This window comes from Corythoichthys intestinalis, chromosome 14 (assembly GCF_030265065.1).
Source record: "Corythoichthys intestinalis isolate RoL2023-P3 chromosome 14, ASM3026506v1, whole genome shotgun sequence".
NCBI classification, from domain to species: domain Eukaryota; kingdom Metazoa; phylum Chordata; class Actinopteri; order Syngnathiformes; family Syngnathidae; genus Corythoichthys; species Corythoichthys intestinalis.
Genome location: NC_080408.1, coordinates 33456319 through 33477426, shown reverse-complemented (window position 1 = coordinate 33477426; position 21108 = coordinate 33456319). Strand labels below are relative to the sequence as shown.

Below are 21108 nucleotides of genomic sequence, written 5' to 3'. Positions count from 1 at the left end.
ATGACTTCATCAATAAATTGTATGAATCCTTGCCGAACTGCATGGATGCAGTCCTTCAGGCCCATGGAAGTCACACAAAATATTACATTTGGATCTCACAGCAACACTACTGAATTCGCTTATGTTATGTAACATATTTTTGTATTTGAAGTATTTTTTGTTCAATTGTCACACTACTTTCTGTAGGCGACAAAACTTTTGTCTTGCCAAAATTTGACCTTAATGTCTTCATTAAATGATGAATCTTTTTTCTGTGAAACAAATATATTTTTTCACATTCAACATCATTTGGGAGGGACTTAGCTTTCATATGGGCCATTTCTGAAATCATTTGAATAATTAAAAATCCGGTTATTAGTAGGGCTGTCAAAACTATTGCGTTAACGGGGATCTTTTTTTTTTTTAAATTAATCACGTTAAAATATTTGACGCAATTAATGCACATGCCTCGCTCAAACAGATTAAAATGATAGCACAGTGCAATGTCCACTTGTTACTTGTGTTTTTTGGAGTTTTGTCGCCCTCTGCTGGCGCTTGAGTGCGACTGATTTTATGGGCTTCAGCACCCATGAGCATTGTGTAATTATTGACATCAACAATGACGGGCTACTAGATTATTTTTTTATTTAAAATCTTACAAATTTTATTAAAACGAAAACATTAAGAGGGGTTTTAATATAAAATTTCTATAACTTGTACTTATATTTATCTTTTAAGAACTACAAGTCTTTCTATCCATGGATTGCTTTAACAGAATGTTAATAATGTTGATGCCATCTTGTTGATTTATTGTTACAATAAACAAATACAGTACTTATGTAATATACTTAATTAATTTTCACACTACTTTCTGTAGGCGACAAAACTTTTGTCTTGCCAAAATTTGACCTTTATGTCTTCATTTAATGATAAATCTTTTTCATTTTTGTACATTCAACATAATTTTGGGAGGGTCTTAGCTTTCATATGGGGCATTTCTGAAACCAATTGAATAATTAAAAGTCAGGTTATTAGCAATTGTTTCTACAAAATGGATAAGCGACAAGACTTTTGTCAGGGACTGTAGATTTGAAGAAATGAGGGGAAAATAAAAATTAGATGGAGTTTTAGATGGAATTTTGTAAATCAGTGGAAAAAATACAATTTTGAATAGAAATCAGTTTCTCATTTATGCCTTGTTCCAGTATAATGCAGTAGCCTAATGCATGTGTTAAACCTTTCATTCATTCATTTTCTGAGCCGCTAATCCTCACTAGGGTCACGGGGGCGCTGGAACCAATCCCAGCTAACAATGGGCAATATGCGGGGTACACCCTGAATCAGTTGCCAGCCAATCGTAGGGCACAAGGAGACGAACAACCATTCGCGCACACAGTCATACTTAGGGACAATTTAGAGCATGCAGCCTACCACGCATGTTTTTGTGATGTGGGGGGAAACCGGAGTACCCGGAGAGAACCCACATAGGCACAGGAAGAACATGCAAACTCCACACAGGAAGGCCGGAGCCCAGGATTGAACCCTTGATTTTTTGCATTTCAGTGGTTTTAGGAGGTTTGACACCCCATACCCATTAAAAAAAAAAAAGGAATCAGACTTCCGGCAAGAAATTCTAGCCACTTTCACCCCTGGTTTTACGTAGTTTGAGCACTATTCAGAGTCTCATTTAGTTTATGCCTAGCTAAGAAACAAGTTCAGACAGATAACATGTATTCTGCAAAAACAGTGGATGCTTGATGAAACGTCATTCCCAAGGCTGCATACTGAAAAATATAAGACAGTGATCAGTCATTAAATCCAAATCTGATTGAAGATGAAGCTAAAAAATACTTTTTAAAATTATTATTATTTTTGACTAATTAGCTATCATGACAGAGATAGACATCTAATCCAATAATCCAAGGGCTCATTCACTGCCTGCCTTCTCGCAGTTCAAGTGGATTAGACGTCTATCGCTGTCAGTGGCAGCCAATGAGTTAATAAACTCAAACTGAATACAATTCAGTGACAAAGTAACCCTACCATAGAACTTTTAGTACCTTTTCCACTTTAAGATTTTAATCATAATATAGAATCTATTATCTTTTACAGTAAATTTACAAAGACAACAAGTAAGACAAAAAGTTGGGAGTAGTTTGGCGGCATCACTGTATGGTTCCACAATTATGTTTCCAGGAATCCGTTAAGATGTCACTCATGGAGGGCTCAAAAGCATTTCAAGTAAACAACAAAATGTTTTGCATACACTCATCAGCCGTCTTGGATGGATGGTCTCAAGTTGAAAATATATGAAACTAAAGACCGATTCATTGTCTTCAGGTCAAAAACTGTGATTTCCACTGTTTTTGCTCTCATACAGGTCCGTTAATTATCTGCCAAATATTTCCCTGTGAAGTAAAAAGGAAAAAGTATTAGTAAATGGAGAGCCACTTTGTATTGATGTGTGTCTTAAGTAGGGGGCACAAAATTCATCTATAGGGGGACCATTGTAAATAGAGAATTTGCTGCATCAAGGAAACGCTTAGCATCATTTGACAAGACAGCTACAACAAACATTGTGCCACACTTTCCTGTTGGTGGCTGACCCAGGCAGAGCGTTTGGCTTTCACTGTGATAAACTGAAACACACGCTGCGTTCAAACGATGGATTTAGGTGGAAAAAGGAGGAAAGTTTTACTGCATACAAGCAGGCAGGAGTTTCTCAATAGTGATTTGGTCAAGGATTCAAGGTAATTATCATATAAAATAGCCCCATGCATGCACTTTAAAACGTTGTGGGAAAAAAATGCATGGAAAAAAATTGCGTAACTTTAGCTCGAAATAATTACGTAAAATGAATTATAACTGCCTGGCTTTTTTTTTTTTTTTTTTTGCTTTCAACCAAGAATCTAGATTGCTCTATGTTCATATTTATAGAAATTCCAGGATGTACGCATTTATTTACAAGAATTTTCAACTTAAAAAGCTATTTCTTTTGTGATGGCCGTCTTGTTGTATCCATACACAGTATAGCGTAACTTTACATTCAAATGATCAGGTAATTTTCGGCCAACTGCCCGTTTTTTGGCCGGAAAAAAAAAAGTAGTAACTTAGACATTCCTGCATCCATACAAAAAAAAAAAAAAATCACCTTTTAGGTGTTTTATTTTATGTAACATTTCGATCTAAAAAAGACGAGGGATTCATAGCCGGCAATACGTACCTCCATGTTGAGGCAATAGTAACATCGGAATTCAACCTAAATAAGTTCTGATTGTATCTTAGAAAATGCTAATTTTGTTTTTGTGGAGTAAAACTAAGATGATTCTGCATGCTTTCCTCAAGTATTAAGTTTCTGATGTGAAAATTGAGTGATTTATTAGCTGTTGAAAACTTGCACTACATAAGAAAAAATTAAGTTGCTATTTTGGGCAAAAACTTATATGATAAGTTAAATATTGCTATTGATCCTGAAAATATAGGTCATTATCTCTGCATTTGGTCATTTTAGGGCATGTTGCGTAAAATTTGAGAATTTTATAGCCATTAGCCAAGTTTTGTTATACTTGTATAAAAAAAATAATCGGGATTTTATTATGGAACGACTGAAATTTTTTATGTCGCTATTCATGGAGATCATATATGACTCAGGGAGGTGCCTGTTTTATTTTAAGGTCGCTAACGGCTTTGGTTTTGAAAATATTTGAATTTTAAGTTCTTGAAAATAGGCACTCTACGTATCGGCCCCGTGCCCCGTTTCCCGTCTACTGACAGTGAAGTCTATGTGTAAAGCCATCAGAGAAAAAAATTCCCAGAGCAAAATATAGGCCAGTTTTCTTTTTTTCAATTTATGTATTTATTAATCCATTCATCAATTATCTACTGTTAATTTTTTATCGATTGCAATTTGTTTCGTTCTTATAATTATTATATGTAGAATGATTTATATCATTTATCGCCCGTGGCTTTTTCAAATGTACATGTTTATTATTCAATTCTATTTTATTTTTATTTATTTATTTTTTTTAAATATGTCAAGCAATTTAAAATTTTAATCCCAATTAATCACATTTAATCATAGTTAACTTGAAATTAACTCACATTTTTTAGGGTGAAAAAAAACCATCTTTTTTGGGGGGTCATTATTTTATCAAATATGATACTAATGCTGTCAAGTGCATGCAGTCCAGAGTTAACTCGTGATTGTTTGCATTTTGTTTTAATTATTTTTTTATGCAAAAATGATTATATATTTAAAGTTTTAAATGCACCTTTTAGCACAAGAGTTGACCAATGTGCTAACCTTACATCATTTAAATTCATTAGAAACAAGAGTTGGGCAACTGTACACTTGTAAAGATGAATTAAACTTCAGTTTTCCCTTAATAACTTCAAAATAAAAGGCCGGAACAGAGGAAGACACGTCTGCTCACAGTTCTGAGATCAAGGGTTCATGCCCGAGTCCTTTTTTTGGTAGAATCTATAATAGTTGTATTTGACTTTATATAGCTTTATTTTATTTACTTTACTTTTCTATATTTGTATATACTTTAATGAAATATCATTTGTTATCATTGGTTATATTATTATTATATAAGTTATAATATTATTTATGAATTAAATTACAAAAAAATGAAATGTGAAAAATGAGATAAAATGAAGCGGATTTTAAGCGGGGGCCAGGGCCCCCCTGGAGGCCAAAAAGTGTCATTGCATGTAATTCACTTTCCTATATATATATAAAAGTTGTAAAGCAATAAAACTGCCACAAAAATGAATGAAATGAACAAAAAAATGTATTTTTATAACGGGTATTATTTTTTTAGCACCTTAGACGGTCATTTGCTTTGCATATAATTTTCAAAAAAATACAAAATAAAAAAAAAAATAGAAAAGAAATATTTTTTAAAAATGTTTTTTTCTTTGATTGAAAATATGTATATTTGTTTTATGGAAGCAACTTTTTGGGGGATTGAATGATTTGGACACAAATCTCCTAAACCAAGAAGGATTGATTCAAAGAAAACTTTTTCAGTGAAAAATTAAGTGTTCAAATGCAAAATTTTACATCTCAAATATTTTTTCGTATTCAAAAAATTTTTTTGAATGAATTTTTTCTTTTTCTGATTGAAGTGATTTTCTTTTTGAAAATCTATATTTTTTTTTGAAGCAACTTATTTTTTGATTGAATAATAAGGACAAAAATGTCCTAGCCAAAATGTGGCCCAAACACAAATCAACATTACTTCAATCAGAAAAGTTGCTTCAATTAAAAAAAAAAAAAAAAAAGAAAAATAGCTTTCACATGCATTTTTTTTTTTTTTTTTAAGTTTTTTTGAGTTTCAAACTTATTTTTGCATTCAAACACATTTACTTTTGATTGAAGCGACATTTTTTTGGTTTAAAATATATATTTTGATTGAAGCAACTTTTTTTTTGTTGAAGCAACTTTTTTTGATTGAATAATAAAGACACAAATCTACCTCCATATGGTTCCGCCCAGGGGATACAATTTTTGACTAGGGTAACTACATTGGCACGATATCGGCGGGAGTGCAATATTCAATGGTTGACGATCTTGGTGAAAAGTATTGCCTATGCAGCCTGATTTAGAACTCCCCCAAGAATGATGGGAAACAAAAACGCTCATTGTCTTATTATTATAAATATACTTGTAAGTTAATTTTATTGCTGACACTGCGTTTCGGGGTCATCAACATGTTGTGACCCCCTGCCCCAAAAGTCGAACTCCGCCTATGTGAACACACCAAAATGCTTGTCTTCCAAAGCATTTCTATAGTTCGTTTATTCACTTTAGGGGAGGGGTTGCACCAGTCAGTCCACCTCAGAGTGCCACATTTAAGTTTAATCCATTACATTTTGTCTGAGAATGTGGATTTCACCCCGATCATCTGTCCTTTTGCCCGAAAATAGTGAGCTCCAGACATTCACTTACAGTTTACCTGTCGATTGCAGCTCAATAAACAACAATAAATGCCACAATTCACCTCAGAGTGCCACATTTTGGGCTAAAACAGCTAAAGTTACTTTTCACTTGACGGGGATTCCACCCCGGTCCTCCGTGTGCTTTTGCCCATATATAGTGCGTCTTGAGCAGCCACGAGAGCTGCACATGGCGGCAGGAGGTTCATTGCTGTATTTTCTTCCAAACGTGTTCGAAAACAACCATGATGGTTGCTGCCAAGCGGCCATGCGGTTTCACGTTCGTCATGCAGCCTCAACGTGCTCCATTTTGGCCATTAAAACACAAAATTAGGTTTTACCAGGATAAGTAACCAGTATGATTCCTGGCTCTCCCCCAAAACTGGTGTACAAGAGAACGCGCATTATCTTGAATTCCAAACAACGGGATGAGGGAAGGGCCATAATTTATGGCGCGTTTAAAAAATTAACGGCATCAAAGGAGGTTTGCTTAAACGCCATTATTAACGCGTTTAACTGACAGCATTAATACATATACAGTATATAATCATCTTTAAATTATTTTTTTCATATTATTGATTCATGTTTTTAAAGCTTTTTTTTTTCATTATTTCCCATAGCAAAATAAGAGCAGGCCACACACAAATACTACAGTTTGATGTCAAAAAGGTGGCCACCAAATATTGTCATGTGCGGCGCAATTTGCCCCCGTACTGCAAGTTTGAGACGTCCAGGCTCCGACTTACCTGCAGCAAATCTCTTTTTTATCAGGGATAGCCTGTAGCCGTTCCCAAGCAGCTGGATATCGCAACCGGACATTGTGCTGCCCTCACTGGTGAAGTGGACTGCTAATTGGGAGGGTTTACATGGACCCTCTGTCGTCTGGAAGCGGCCCAGGAGCGCCCCAACTCCTGCACCACAAAAATTAGACATAAAATGAAAACTTGTTGTCGTGAAATATGTAGGAATAGAATAGAATAGAATAAATGGCATTTAAAAGCACTCAAAAGGCAACCTGCCTCCATTTTCTGATCTATTTGAAAGGCTGGGAATCTTCCACTGTATCGTCTGCTGCTCAGGATTCCTTTAAAAGAAAAAATCTTATACAGTAAAATTTCCACAGTAAACTTAAAGGTTACAACACACACACACAAAAAATACTGAAAACATGATTGGATGGCTATTACCAGACTCAAACCTTAGAACAATCCTCAGGCAAAAGGTTTATGAGAGGTAGTGTACATCTAAAAAGCATTTCTGCAAATAAAATACACAGAAGAAAAGCCTTACCAGGTGGCAGGTGGCACCATAGTCTGGAGTTTGGTGATGCTGCCATCCACTGGAACCAGAAAGTGGACATTGTGGAGCGGTGCTGGACTTGTCATTGCCTCCGTGTTGTATTTGTAGTCTATTCTGAGGTCTGTGTTATCGGCATCACCGCGCCAGCTCAGAGCTAGATTGAGAGGAGTCGACTGGATACCGTCTGCTGCCACCTGAGACACACGGAAGGAAGGATTAGATCAGGGGTCTCCAAACCGTTCCTCAAGGGACTCTGTGGGTCCTGCTTTTTATTCCTAACGATCGAGCACAGGCCATTTAACCAATGAGGTTTCTGCTAAAACGAGCAGCACCTGACTACAGGCATGAAAATGGGTCAGGGGTTAAAAATGGGGAGAAGGGTGTAAAGGAAATATATTCCGGTACACTGTACAACTGGGGCTGTCCCAAACGACTAATTTTCTCCCGATTAGTCAGACGACTCTTTTTATGATTAGTCGACTAATAACCCCCCCCCCCCTTTTTTTTAATTGTATTTTTTTAACTAATTTAGCAATGAAATTTTTAATGACGCTTATTAAATAACGAAAACATTTTGGAACACCTAAATTCTTTATTAAAGTAAAAATAAACACGTAAATAACAATAATAAATCACAAATTAACCATGAGGTCAAATGCTGATAGCATTAACTAGTGAATGGAATGTAAACAGATTCAAAACACTCACTTCGCCTTTCCAACATGATTTAAAACAATTCTTAAAAATATATCTAGCATTAATATTATAGTATACTAGTATATATAAAAGTATTTCAATAATTATAATAATTATTCATTGCCAAACAGATTTTTCATAAAGGGTGTCATTTTAAAGCTATTAGTATAGAATCTGAATTCCGAAGTTTGTGGGATTAACTCCAGAAATCGTTATTTATATGACGAACATGACATGCTTTTATTTTGAAATGTTCACTGGAAGTACATTCGCTAAACCGCTAACCGTAAGCTTACACTCCGCAAAAAAGGCTCTTTTTGTCATTGCATATGTTGGCAGTAATCTTTTTTTTTTTTCCATTTTTTTTGTTTGCAAATCCTGTTAACCAGCATTTTTTTATTTTTGAAGTTTCACCTTTTAAACGCAAGTTTGCGTTTTGGAGAAGACTTTCAATGTTTTATAGCAGGCTAAAGTAGGTTGTCTTTTTCCCCCCATTAGCCTCAATGTAGCAAAGCTAACATTTACAATGTTTAATATAGATATATCTCCTTATTTTGTATGTCTGAACTTTAATTCTACAGCGTGTTAATGATCAACAAACATCTGTGAAAGGAACTGTTGTTTCATATACCATCAGCACGCACGCACAAATCAATGCTCGCACGCACGCGGCGATAAAACGCAGCCGTAAAAATTACAGCCCTCATTTTTTTATTTACCGTGCGATAAATGGACTTATTGCATATCGCGACAGGCTTCAATAAAATATGTTGTTAGTTAGTTAGTTAGTTAGTTAGTTAGTTAGTTAGTTAGTTAGTTAGTTAGTTAGTTAGACTTACGATCTGCCAGCTTGTAATTGTCTCCTGTCATCTTCCAAAATTACACCTGGGTGATGGCACTTTAGGTGTTCATTAACGGCCGACATGCAGCCAAGCTTGGCATTGAATAGACAGGACACAACAGTGTACCCTCCTTTGTTTCGTTGAAATAAGTAATACGTTTTAGCCACTCTGGTGCGTTTTTCTGGCTTTGTGCCGCTTTCCCCGCTTGCATACCAAGTGTCCAGCATTTTTAAAAAATCTCCCAACCTGCCCCCTTAAAAATCTCTGATCTACACAATTCACGAAGGTCACCCTTTTTGACTTCAAAACGGCGAATTTTGTCGAAAGGTGAGAGATTTTCATGCCTGTGACTACACTCAACTGATTACACTTGTTAGCAGTGTTGTTAATAATGGCGTTAGAGTAAAACAGCATCACTAATGGGATTATTTTTTTCAGAACTGAGTACTGTAATGAATTACTTTTCCCATCTTTGCAACGCCGTTTCCGTGACTGAGGAAGTGAAGGAGCACGTTAGTTAGTGGCGTTAGTACAATTTGGCTGAATGAACAGCAAGTTCTCAGATTTTGTTACAGTTGCCTGGGAGGAAACAGAGCTGGAGGGAGGAGGACGGACATGGTTGGCGACGCCATTGAAAACGAGATGCTAGGTGGCTCAGAGCTTTAGCATGGCATTCGCGGTCTCATTATCATTAGCATTTAGCGTGACGAGCGTCATCTTAAATTCTAGGGCAAGTCCTTTCCATATAGTTCGTGGCATCCAGGTGGGTACAATTCATTGAAAATAATGTACTGTTTTCCTGTTGAGTATGCATTTTCATCACCAAGTTGGCGTTGTCATTGTAGATGCTACAATATAATAATAATTTGTTATTGTTTTTTTTTACCAGCTAAAACAGTCACTTGTCTTAAACTTTTCTTGAATGACGTATCCATGAACCTTGCATTAATTTTTTTTTTTTTTTTTTTTAAACAAAACAACAACAGCAAAGACAGGAGATTCAGAACCTTACCTGTATATTGGTAAATAGATTGGTATAACATTGACCTTATAATTGTATTGACGGGTCACCTCCGTAAGCCACTGCGCAACGCCTTCAAGTAGAGGGCCGTCCTACAGTCCGCTTCAGTTATTCGCAGTTAGTCAACACATGCCGCGTTCTAATGCCGGATTTAGGTTGAAAAAGTACAAAAGCTGAGAAGTGAGTTGTTTGGGGATTCAAGGTAATTAGTATATTTTTCGTACCATGCATGGCATGCATTTTGAGACGTTGTGAAAAAGTCAATGGAAGAAACTAACCGGTACGGACTAACATCATTCTTCGACATATTTACGTAAAATAAATGCTAACTGCACTTTTTTTTTTTTGGGGGGGGGGTGTTTAACCAAGAATCGAGACTGTTTTACATCCATATCTATAAAGAATTCAGGAATTTAAGCATTTAGTTACAAGAATTTTCACCGGAAAAGCTCTGTTTACATATGGCTGTTGCCACATTGACCAAGAGACTAGCAAAGAGACTAAAATAAATGCTAACTGCACGTTTTTTTTTTTTTTGTTTGTTTTTTTTGCTTTTAACCAAGAATCGAGACTGTTTTACGTCTACATCTATAAAGAATTCAGGGATTTAAGCATTTATTCACAAGCATTTTCAACGGGAAAAGCTTCTTCGTCTGTGATTCCACTCGGTCAGCTTTGACGGCCACGCCAACAATGCAGGCCCTTGCACTGAACTGGCACCGAACTGTGATCAGTTCAGTACGACTTGTGTGTATTGTCACACCCCTAATATACACACACACACATATATATATACAGGTATATACAACAGGAAAATCAAAAAGGCTTTTTTCTCACAGCATTTGAAAGTTAATGTTTGCATCCCATTACAGTCCTACATAGGTGAAATGAGAAAAAAAGTAAAAACTGTGACCTATGTTTTTTCAGTTCAATTCAGTCAATTATGATAAACATATTTCATGTGAAAAATGTTATAGAATGTTGATGTGAAAGATGTTATAGTATTACCGTATTGGCCCGAATATAAGACGGCCCTGATTATAAGACGACCCCCTCTTTTTCAAGACTCAAGTTTGAAGGAAGACTTTTTGAACACCAAATTAATTTTTTTACAGAAAATAACTGCAGTACATCCGAAACAAATGATTATAACAATATATTTGAGAGAAAAAGCATGTTATTTTGCCTCATTCAAATCTTAATATGTGAACAATTAAATATGTAAACTTAAGTGCAATCACATTTGTAAATGAATGGCATCTGGTTTTTGAAATGTAAATAAACCAATCTATTGTGATAAAACAACAAAATTGCTATAACTGCATTAATCATCAAAGTGAAGTCTAACTGTAACTGTAGTCTTGAAACAAATCTGAATAAGGACAAAACATTGCAATAAAATAATGCAAACTGGTTAAACTAAAAAGAGTAGCTGAGCTCTCTCATGACAGAACATCACTTCAATGATATCTGACGCCATCTAGCGTCGTGAATGGGGAGAGTAGCTGAGATCTTTCATGACAGAACATCGCTTCAATGATAACGGGCGCCATCTTGCGTCGTGAATGGGTATAATGTCTAGACCGCAAATATAAGACGACCCCCTCTTTTTCAGTGTTATGTCAATGCAAAAAAACTCCTCTTATATTTGGGCCAAAATGGTATGTAATAATGTGTAGAACATGAAAAGTAACGTTAGTTACATTGCTGAGTAACTAATTACATTTACAATGATGTAACTGAGTTACTAACTCAATTATTTTTTGGGAGAAGTAATTTGTAACTGTAACTAATTACTTTTTTAAAGTAAGATTACCAACACTGCTTGTAAGACACTAGATTGGTGCAAAGGTGTCGTCGTGTTTTGTTAGAAAGAAATCCTGCACCCACTGCGGCCCGATGTGGAATTGTTTTGGAACGGACTCCTGGATTAAAAGGTTGGATGGACTGATCAATGGGTGAACATATAGATAGTTAGACAGATAGACAAGTACCTGATATTTGATCATATCCACATTGTAGTATGTCGCCTGAGGCTTCTGTTCAGCCACTTTCTTAAGATGACTCATCAAGTTTTGCATATTCACCCAGAACTCCTTTGTGTCTACACTGTCTGTTGGGGAATCACTAAACGCATCAGAGAAGAAAAAAACATTTGGTCAATGCCTTTTAATTTGCGTCAAAATGTGCATTTTCTTGCTGCATAAGCCTACCAGCACAGCAACTGCGGATTGGGGAGGACCTGCTCCAGTCGGGTGTAGTTGCTGATGCTAAAGATGAGAATGGGTTGAGTCGGGTGACTGGCAAAATGCCTGGTGATGCCTGCGGGGAAGGAGAGCACCAATTCCCCAGTGATCTTCACAACACACCTGAAACAGCAGGAAAAAGGGGTGGTTCACTGGTAGAATTCTCATTTGCCCTGTGGGAGGAGCAGGTTATTTGCTTGCTGTAGACCTCCCCGAGCCCAAGACTTTTGGGAGTTGAGCCTGAGATAAGACCAAAACCAAAGAAATGTTTAGATGTGAAAAGATTGCACTTATACCATATTTAGTCCTTCATTTTTTAAAAATACATTTGAAATCCAAAAATAGTGTCTACAATACATGCAGAAATCTCAAGTATTATTGTTTTTTCCAACTAAATTCTTCCAAAATTGTAAAATGTTCTTTCATCTCTGGGGTCGTCATTTTGTTCAATACCACCCTCTGCTCTCGACCGAAATTAACGTTACAACAACTTTGGCGCTGAGAAGTGAATATAACGTGACAAAACCCTGAAAAATGATTAAATACATAAAACAAGTTCAATTAAATATACAGGACTCATGTCATTCATTGAGGCAAAATGTGGGCCTACTTGCTGGGGTCAGCTCCCTTGAAATAGGCATTGATAGTTTCTGTGAAGGCAGCTGCCACTGGAAGAGTGTCTTGGGGTCCCATGGTAAGTGGGCTGGGCCCTCTTGAACATCCTAAATGAAACAAACAAAGGTACATTCACCAAAACGATCAGTCAGAAAAAGTCTAAATGAAAGTTACATGACTAGGATTTAAGAAGGGATGAGCAATGAGGATGATGTAGACAGAACACGGTGCATTCTGACTTGACTCACCCTCTAAAGCTAAATAAAACCTGCCGTGGTCAAACCAGACCAGAGGCTGTGATGCCTCTGAGTGAGCAGACAAGGGGGGAGAGAACAGTGAATGAATGAACATGATGGTGAGCTGACAACACAAGGATAGGCAAGCTGGATAAACCCACAGGCACCTGTGTTGGATATGTTGAGATCCCGGCCTAAAGTCGGCGTGGATGCTGCGCTCTGTGACGTTACAGAGGAGATTGACGAAGAGCTCTCTGCCCGAGCTAGTGGGGCAAAAGGTGGGGGGCTTCCAGACACTGGAGGACTGAAGGGACGAGTCTAGATGCATAAAAACACAATGCCTTAATAATGATGCATGCAATGATACGTATTTTACTGAATATATTCACAGAAAGCAAGCCTTTTGGTGACTACAATCCAAATCAAAGGTCAGACTCGAACGCCATACATACCAGGTCTGTGATTGGTTTTCCCGGGGGCAACTTTGGCCGCGAAGAAGGTCGCGGTGGAGGAGGAGGAGGAACCGGACTGCCTCGAGATTGCGGTGTGGCGGAACGAGCTGGCGAAGATGGGTCTAGGGAACATGGCGGAGTCTGAGGTTAATGCTGCCTTCATATCGCAGGAGGGCAGATTTATGTTGAAACGATTCAATTCAAATTTTAAATAATTCACATACAAAATACTAAAACATGCGTTTTCTGAATAAATGTACTTGTCCTGTGACCAAATCTAAAAATACTCAGAGATAAGACTGCTTAATTTTTTTTTTTTTTTAAAGGGATCCACGGATAGAAATACCTGTAGTTCTTAAAAGATAAACGTAATAATGAGTTAAAATAATTTGATATTGAAACCTCTCTAACCTTTACGCTGCCGGGCTTCCAGAGTATGACTCTTACGACATAAACATATCATCTGTTCAACCGTTTCAATTTAACCCGAGAGGAAAATTAATGAGCATGACAGCACTGTCTATATTTCACAAAACGAGCAGCAAAAGCAAAATTAACAGGTAAGACGGGATGAGACGAGATCATAGTAGAAAAAAAACTGTTCTGCCAAAATGTGCTACACCAGTGAAACGTCTACAAGAGGCGAATTTGACACCAAAGTACTACCGGGCGCTTTCCGCTTTTTTTGTTTGGATGCATACAGAGAGAACATAATAACGATGCCTTGATAAAATACTTAAACATAGTAATATCAAATAAGGGTGGTTTAAATATGCTACTTGACTAATGTGGTTAACATATCAACAATGTGCTTGAACGCTACCACAAGAAAACAATGCTTAAAAGTATGAAAGGGAAACACGTGCAAAAAGTATCTTGAGGCAATGATAAGGTAATAAAAGATGCAATAAAAACACAAATAGTAAGTACTCCCTTTTTAGCGATGAGCGCGTGTATTGGACGTCTCGCCGTGGAGAAGGAATTGCAGTAACCCGTTAGTAATTGTCGAGTGACAATGACAATCTACGTCATCACCCCAAGCGTCCATTGGAGGTATAAAAACATGGCGCCCTCTGTCGGTCAAAACATGCACTAAATATTATAGATTTTTAAATCAATAGCAATATTATATGTGTTTCTGATAACACATTTTAGTGAAAGAGAACAATTGTGGCTTTTTAGAGCCTACAAGTCCGAGGTTCCCTTTAAATACATCTGGAGTACCCCCTAAAATTTGTTTTTTCTCTTGTCCTTCCCACCCCCAATGACCAAACTGAATCTCAGATAAAAACGTTAGGATAACAAATTTTAATTTGCTTTACTTATTTTTAGGAATAATATTTCAAAATATTTCAAATAATAATTCTTATTAGTGGAATGTGTGTCCCACATCATACATGACGCAACCCTGTTTCCATTCCTTTTTATCATGGTAGAAGAAGAATAAAGCAGTGAATCACATGATCTGAAGGATTTTACATCACCAAACATGGCCCCAACCCACTCCCGCATATAATTGGGTAGGGTAAATTTATGTGCACGCTTCTACATTTCATATTTTCAAAAAACAGTTGCCTTGATTGAATGTCTCACTCTACCTCGTGGAACCCTGTTATGGATATGAAAATAATAAGACAATTAAAAAAAATTTTTTTTTTTACTTATTTACAGAAGCAAATGTGACTTTTCAGTCAGAAGTAACAGCTTGCTAAACTGCGAGCATCTACTCCTGAGAAATACCTTAGCTAACATTAGTACGGATTTACAACGCTGTTACCTGCAACTCTGTTACTGTGATTTATACTAAACACCAAATAACCAATGTAATAAATATTTTACAATTGATCTTTGGGATAAGATAATCAAACATTTGATAGTTTATTACTGATTATTAATGAATTTGTAGCTGAAAGTTAGAAAACAAAGCTTATTTTTCGAGAATTTTGAAGCCCAAATGTTCTCCAATTCAGGAATGACCTAGCAAATGCAGGTGAATATTTATATGAAGAGCTCTGTACTCACGGCTACCTGAGTAAGGCCCAGGGGAAGACATAATAGATCGATATGTGGTTGGAGGAAGAGGAGGTGGTGTTCCACGGAAGCTCGGTGTTAGTTCTCTTGGTGAAGCTGTGAATTCTGGCATATCGTCTCTTAGGTGTGCTCCGTCTGGAGTCATTTTACCCCCCACCACCCCTAAAACCAAGGGCGATATAACTCCTGCTCGAGGAGATCTTCTCTCCGCTGGCAGAGGAGGCGCAGGGCTGATTGATAGTGGGGAGGGTGAGTAATGTGAAAACTGGAGCACCTCCTCATCTATTGCCTCCTCATCAAGGCAGACTGCTGGTGAACTAGTGGGAGAGAAGTAAGGAGGCAAGGGAGGCGCCGGTTCATCCGGAGGAGGAGGTCCGAGTGTGATGGAAGGGGGGGAGTCAAGCGGTGAGAAAGAGTCAGTAGAGAAAAATGGGGGTGAAGGCGGGGGCTCGTTAGGTGGCGGTCCAGGTGAGAGGCATGGGGTCGAGGGTGTTGATGAGGGTGTGTCTGGGGCAGGAGAGTCCGGCGGAGGGGGTGGCGCCGGCTCATCCGGTGGCGGAGGTCTTTCATTTGTGAACGTAACCCATCTGGCAGACGTGCCGTCCTCTGAGGTGCGCGGGCTACCCACAGGGCCGAACACATCGTCCAGGTCAGGGGCCGGGGAGGGAGAGAGGACGTTCAGGTAGATGGGGGCAGAACTGCGAGTTGCTCTTCCGTTGGGTAAATCGACTGTAAAAAAAAAAAAAAAAAAAAATCAATTAAAACCTAGACCACTGCATATAAATTCAGTAAACTTGTAAAGCTATTTACCAGCAGAATGTGAAGGATAACCTTGACTTCTCGTTATGTTTTTGGGAGGGAGTGGAGGAGGAGCTGTAACAAGGGTTGGACACAGTAATCAAAATTTAAGCGATTGGGAATGTGTATCAATAAACATACCTCCTGTTGGAAAACTTCTGCTCAGAGGCGAGTCCGAACTTGGCCTTGCTCTTCCCCACACATTGACCGGAACCACTAAAAATCACATAGTGACAGGATGACTCCTCTGTAACAGCTTCGTATGTATTCATTTTAGTTCCGATACCATCATATCTTGGATAATGGGTCTCTGAGGGTATGCCAAAGAAGGCAGGGATGGTCTGTGGTAGTCTGTCACTGCAAAGGAAAAGTGGATGCCGTAAATCTTGGATTCTGCCATTGAATGGATTGGATTTCTATCCCTGTTAGTGGCTGCGAATGTGTCAATAATAGATAACATTTAAAAACCTCGGGATGTCAGGAGCAGCACTTGGCGTTGGTGTAGAGCGTCTCGGTCGAGCAATCTCTTCACCTAAAACCAAACACAATAAAGTATCAAATGTATACCTGCTCTTTAAAATCAGTATAAAAAAGTACATTGTTGAACAGATGCACTTACATGATAGGTGCCTCTTTATCTGTCCCTGCAAAACAATCAACAACAACAAAATCATCAGACTTTTTCTGGAAACATTGAATTGACATATACCGTATTGGCCCGAATATAAGACGGCCCTGATTATAAGATGACCCCCTCTTTTTCAAGACTCAAGTTTGAAAAAAGACTTTTTGAACACCAAATTAATTTTTATACAGAAAGTAATTACAGCACATCTTTGAAAGAAATGATTATAACAATATATTTGAGAGAAAAAACACCTTATTTTGCCTCATTCAAATCTTAATATCTGAACATTTAAATATGTAAACTAAAGTGCAATCACATTCGTAAATGGATGGCTTCTGGTTTTTCAAATGTAAATAAACCAATCTATTATGATAAAACAACAAAATTGCAATAAGTGCATTAACCATCAAAGTGAAGTCTAACTGTAACTGTGGTCTTGAAACAAATCTGAATAAGGAAAAACATTGCAATAAAATATTGCAAATTGGTTAAACTTGAGAGTAGCTGAGATCTGTCATGACCAGGGGTGCACATAAGTGGTCCGCATGCGCGCATGCATACTGGACGTAGACAAATGCGCTGGCCCTCAACGGCTTCCATACGCTTTTGCGTACCGATGGCTGACCACTGTATTTGTGGCGGACGCGAGAAAATAACTTCTCAAAATGTCGAACAGGCAGGCCACACTGAGTAATTACTTCCGTGTTCCCCCACCCCCGTCAAAAGACAGACAGACGACAGAGACGTCACCGGAGCTACCGAAAAAAAAGGACTTTTGCTGAAAAGTGGCTACAGGATGTACCATGGCTAGAAGCAAATGATGCTCGCACGGATATGCGGTACAAAATGTGCCGTGAGAATCCCAATGTCGCCGATAAGAGCAGCGCATTTTATGTAGGGTCAAAGAATTTCAGCCATCCAAACTTTGAAAAGCACGAAAAAAACAGCGCATGTGGCAATTAAGCAAACTATCGATGTCAAACAGGACCATACTCGCCCTATGGACAAGTGGCGGAATAGGACGGAATAAAGGTAATGAACAGCGACATCCACTGACAAACATGTTTTTGCTCGCATTTTACAAAGCTAAACATGCACGTTCAATGAGGTCTTATGAGGAGGACATCCCACTTTTAAAAAGGCTTGGAGTTAATGTGGGAGCCGCATAATGCCCTTTATTTTGAATTGGTGCTTTTTATTTCTTTACATTTCACTTCAAAGTAATGGCAATTTTGTTGTGCCAGTTGATGTTAATCAAGCATTAATTGTTAATATAATTAATTAAAGTTAATTGGCTCTAAGTAAAGCTTGTCATAAATTTATCGCATCAGGCGGGTCGTCTCTCAAGCTCAATGAGGACCAAGTCACATCTCCAGGTCCTCCCCTGAGAACCTGGGCAAAAAAATTATGTGCACCCCTGGTCATGATAGAACATCGCTTCAATGATATCTGGCGCCATCTAGCGTCGTGAATGGGTATAACGTCTAGACCGCGAATATAAGACGACCCCCACTTTTTCAATCTTATTTCAATGCAAAAAACACCGTCTTATATTCGGGCCAATACGGTATTTGAAATGCAATCAACTCAGATTGCGGTTTTTAAGCTTTGTTGTTTTTGTTAGGATTTCTTTTCATTAAAATATTTCCATTACATAAAAAATGTCTCATTTTGTGAAAATATGCATATCAGAGAAGCTACATTTTGTTACATTTCAATACAATATAGTATTTTTAGCATTAGAAATTTGTAGTTTATCCTAAGATTACAGTGGTACCTATACAAACGATGTTAATTCGTTCCAGGACCTGGTTTGTAAGTCGAAATGGTCGTATGTTGAGCAGGATTATCCCATAAGAATACATGATGAATTTGTTCCACAGCCCAAAATGCTGTTCCTGAACGCACAGCGACTGAAGAGAAAGTGAGAAAGGTGCGGAAGAGTTTTCACTTTTCATGTTCTGTTGTTGTTGGCATCGGCTACGGTGGACAGTAGCTGTGTTGTTTCACAAGTTCTAAAATAAATTATTAAAAACATTACAAAGCTGGGGACTTCCCTGAAGATGTTACAATAATAATAATTGTCACCTTAATTTATAAAGATTGGCGGATGGAGGTCGTAGGAGGACCGTCGAGTCCTTTTTTCAGCAATTGTACAAGCCTTCTTAGGACCCATGTTGATTTCTCTCACAAGAGCATTCGCTGGACTGCCTTCTTGCGGGAATGACGAAATGACAATGAAATTGCGGCGCTGTTGTAAATTGTCTTGTATCGAGCATGTCGTCATATATCAAGACAAATGACGAGTCAAATTTTATGTCACATGTCGAAAGGATTGCATGTCGAGGTACCACTGTATTTTGAATTTTGTCATATGCATTGGTATGAAAAAGTATCTGAACCTTTTGGAATTTCTCACATTTCTGCATAAAATCACCATCAAATGTCATCTGATCTTTGTTAAAATCACACAGATGAAAAAAACAGTGTCTGCTTTAACTAAAACCACTCATATTTTATTGAGGATCGTATGCAAACAATGAAAGAAGGGGGTAAAATAAGTAAGTGAACCATCACATTTAATTTTTTTGTGCCCTTTAAACTTTGGCAGCAATAACTTCTACCAGACGCTTCCTGTAGTTGCAGATCAGTTGCACATCGATCAGGACTAATATTGGCCCATTCTTTTCTACAAAACTGCTGTAGTTCAGCCAGATTCTTGGGATGTCTGGCATGAATCGCTTTAGATCATGCCACAGCATCTCAATGGGGTTCAAGTCTGGACTTTGACTTGGCCACGCCAGAATGTGTATTTTGTTCTTCTGAAACCATTCTGAAGTTGATTTACTGCTGTGTTTTGGATCATTGTGTTGTTGCAGCATCAATCCTCTTCTTAGCTTCAACTTTCTGACAGACGGCCTCAGGTTTTCCTGCAAAACATCCTGATAAACTTCTGAATTCATTCTTCCATTAATAGTTGCAAGTTGTCCAGGCCCTGTGGCAGAAAAACAGCCCCTCCACCATGCTTCACGGTAGGGATGATGTGTTGATATTGGTGAGCTGTTCCTTTTTTTCCTCCACACATGACGTTGTGTGTTACTCCCAAACAATTCAACTTTGGTTTCATCAGTCCACAAAATGTTTTGCCAAAACTTCTGTGGAGTGTCCAAGTGCCTTTTTGCAAACATTAAACAAGCAACAATGGTTTTTTTGAGAGCAGTGGCTTCCTCCGTGGAGTCCTACCATGAACAACATTCTTGGCCATAGTTTGAAATACAGTTGATGTGTACACAGAGATATTGACTGTGCCAGTGATTTCTGTCTTTAGCAGACACTCTAGGGTTCTTTTTTACCTCTCTGCGTATTCTGCGCTGAACTTTTGGGGTCATCTTTGGTTGACGGCCACTCCTTGGGAGAGAGCCACAGTGCCTAACTCTCACCATTTGTAGACAACTTGTCTGACTGTCTGATTGATGAACATTCAGACTTTTAGAGATAGTTTGGTATCCTTTCCCAGCTTTATACAAAACAACAATCCTTGATCGCAGGTCTTCAGACAGCTCTTTTGACCGAGCCATGATTTTTTTTTTTTTTTTTCCCATTTGGCATAACAAATCCAAACAACCATACAGCATTTATATGTGTTTACAATTAATTCAACCCGAAAAGAAAAGGGCAGACGGGAGAAGCCGAAGCTTATTGAATCCCGCCCCCAGTATACCATATAGGACGCAGAAAATATCGAATAACAATTTTTGACATTCAGATTTCGTAGTGATTACAAGTTTTTTTGTTTTTTTGTTTTTTTAATAACCATCCCCTCTGACTGTTTATTTTCCCAATAGTCCATTGTCAATCATGATAACGGAGCTCAGGAAAATGCGTCCTTCGCCTTTGAGTGTCTGTGTGTGAGTCACATCAGACAATGCTTCTCATCAAGACAATTCTTACCAGGTGTGTGTTTTATATTGGGCAGGGCACCTTTAAACCACGCATCAGTGATTGGGCATGCACCTGACTTAAAATGTTTCGTGAAAATTGTTTTCAATTGCTCTTTAAGTCTCTTTAGGCATAGGGATCACTTACTTATTTTCCCCCTTCTGTCATTGTTTGCATGCTATCCTCATTAAAATATTAAAGCCTAAAATGTTTGGGTGGATTTAGTTAAAGCAGACAGTTTTTTCATCTATGTGATGTTGACAAAGATCAGATCATATTTGATGGTGATTTTATGCAAATATGTGACAAATTTCAAAAGGTTCAGATACTTTTTACATAAGGACAATCCACAAGCAGGTATTTCCTAACTGTCCTCCAATTGT

General features: G+C 37.9%; 1 protein-coding gene across 4 annotated transcripts in view; it reads right to left on the bottom strand.

The window, feature by feature from the left end:
• Positions 1-2030: 2030 nt before the first annotated feature.
• Positions 2031-21108, bottom strand: part of LOC130929740 (SH3-containing GRB2-like protein 3-interacting protein 1) — a 34886-nt gene continuing 15808 nt past the window's right edge. The window contains exons 1-16 of one of the 4 annotated variants that reach the window (XM_057857171.1): positions 16778-17047; positions 16627-16690; positions 16445-16515; positions 16300-16374; positions 16171-16233; positions 15352-16089; positions 13330-13451; positions 13045-13195; positions 12890-12946; positions 12637-12748; positions 11994-12149; positions 11775-11907; positions 7213-7415; positions 6942-7006; positions 6669-6833; positions 2031-2387 (exon numbers count right to left, since the gene is read on the bottom strand). In XM_057857171.1, coding sequence (XP_057713154.1) covers positions 2365-2387; positions 6669-6833; positions 6942-7006; positions 7213-7415; positions 11775-11907; positions 11994-12149; positions 12637-12748; positions 12890-12946; positions 13045-13195; positions 13330-13451; positions 15352-16089; positions 16171-16233; positions 16300-16374; positions 16445-16515; positions 16627-16690; positions 16778-16832 — 2253 coding nt within the window. In that variant the 5' untranslated portion in view covers positions 16833-17047 and the 3' untranslated portion in view covers positions 2031-2364. Of the gene's footprint in view, positions 2388-6668; positions 6834-6941; positions 7007-7212; positions 7416-11774; positions 11908-11993; positions 12150-12636; positions 12749-12889; positions 12947-13044; positions 13196-13329; positions 13452-15351; positions 16090-16170; positions 16234-16299; positions 16375-16444; positions 16516-16626; positions 16691-16777; positions 17048-21108 lie in introns of those variants that run through there. The other 3 variants (XM_057857172.1, XM_057857174.1, XM_057857173.1) reach the window with 3 other exon arrangements.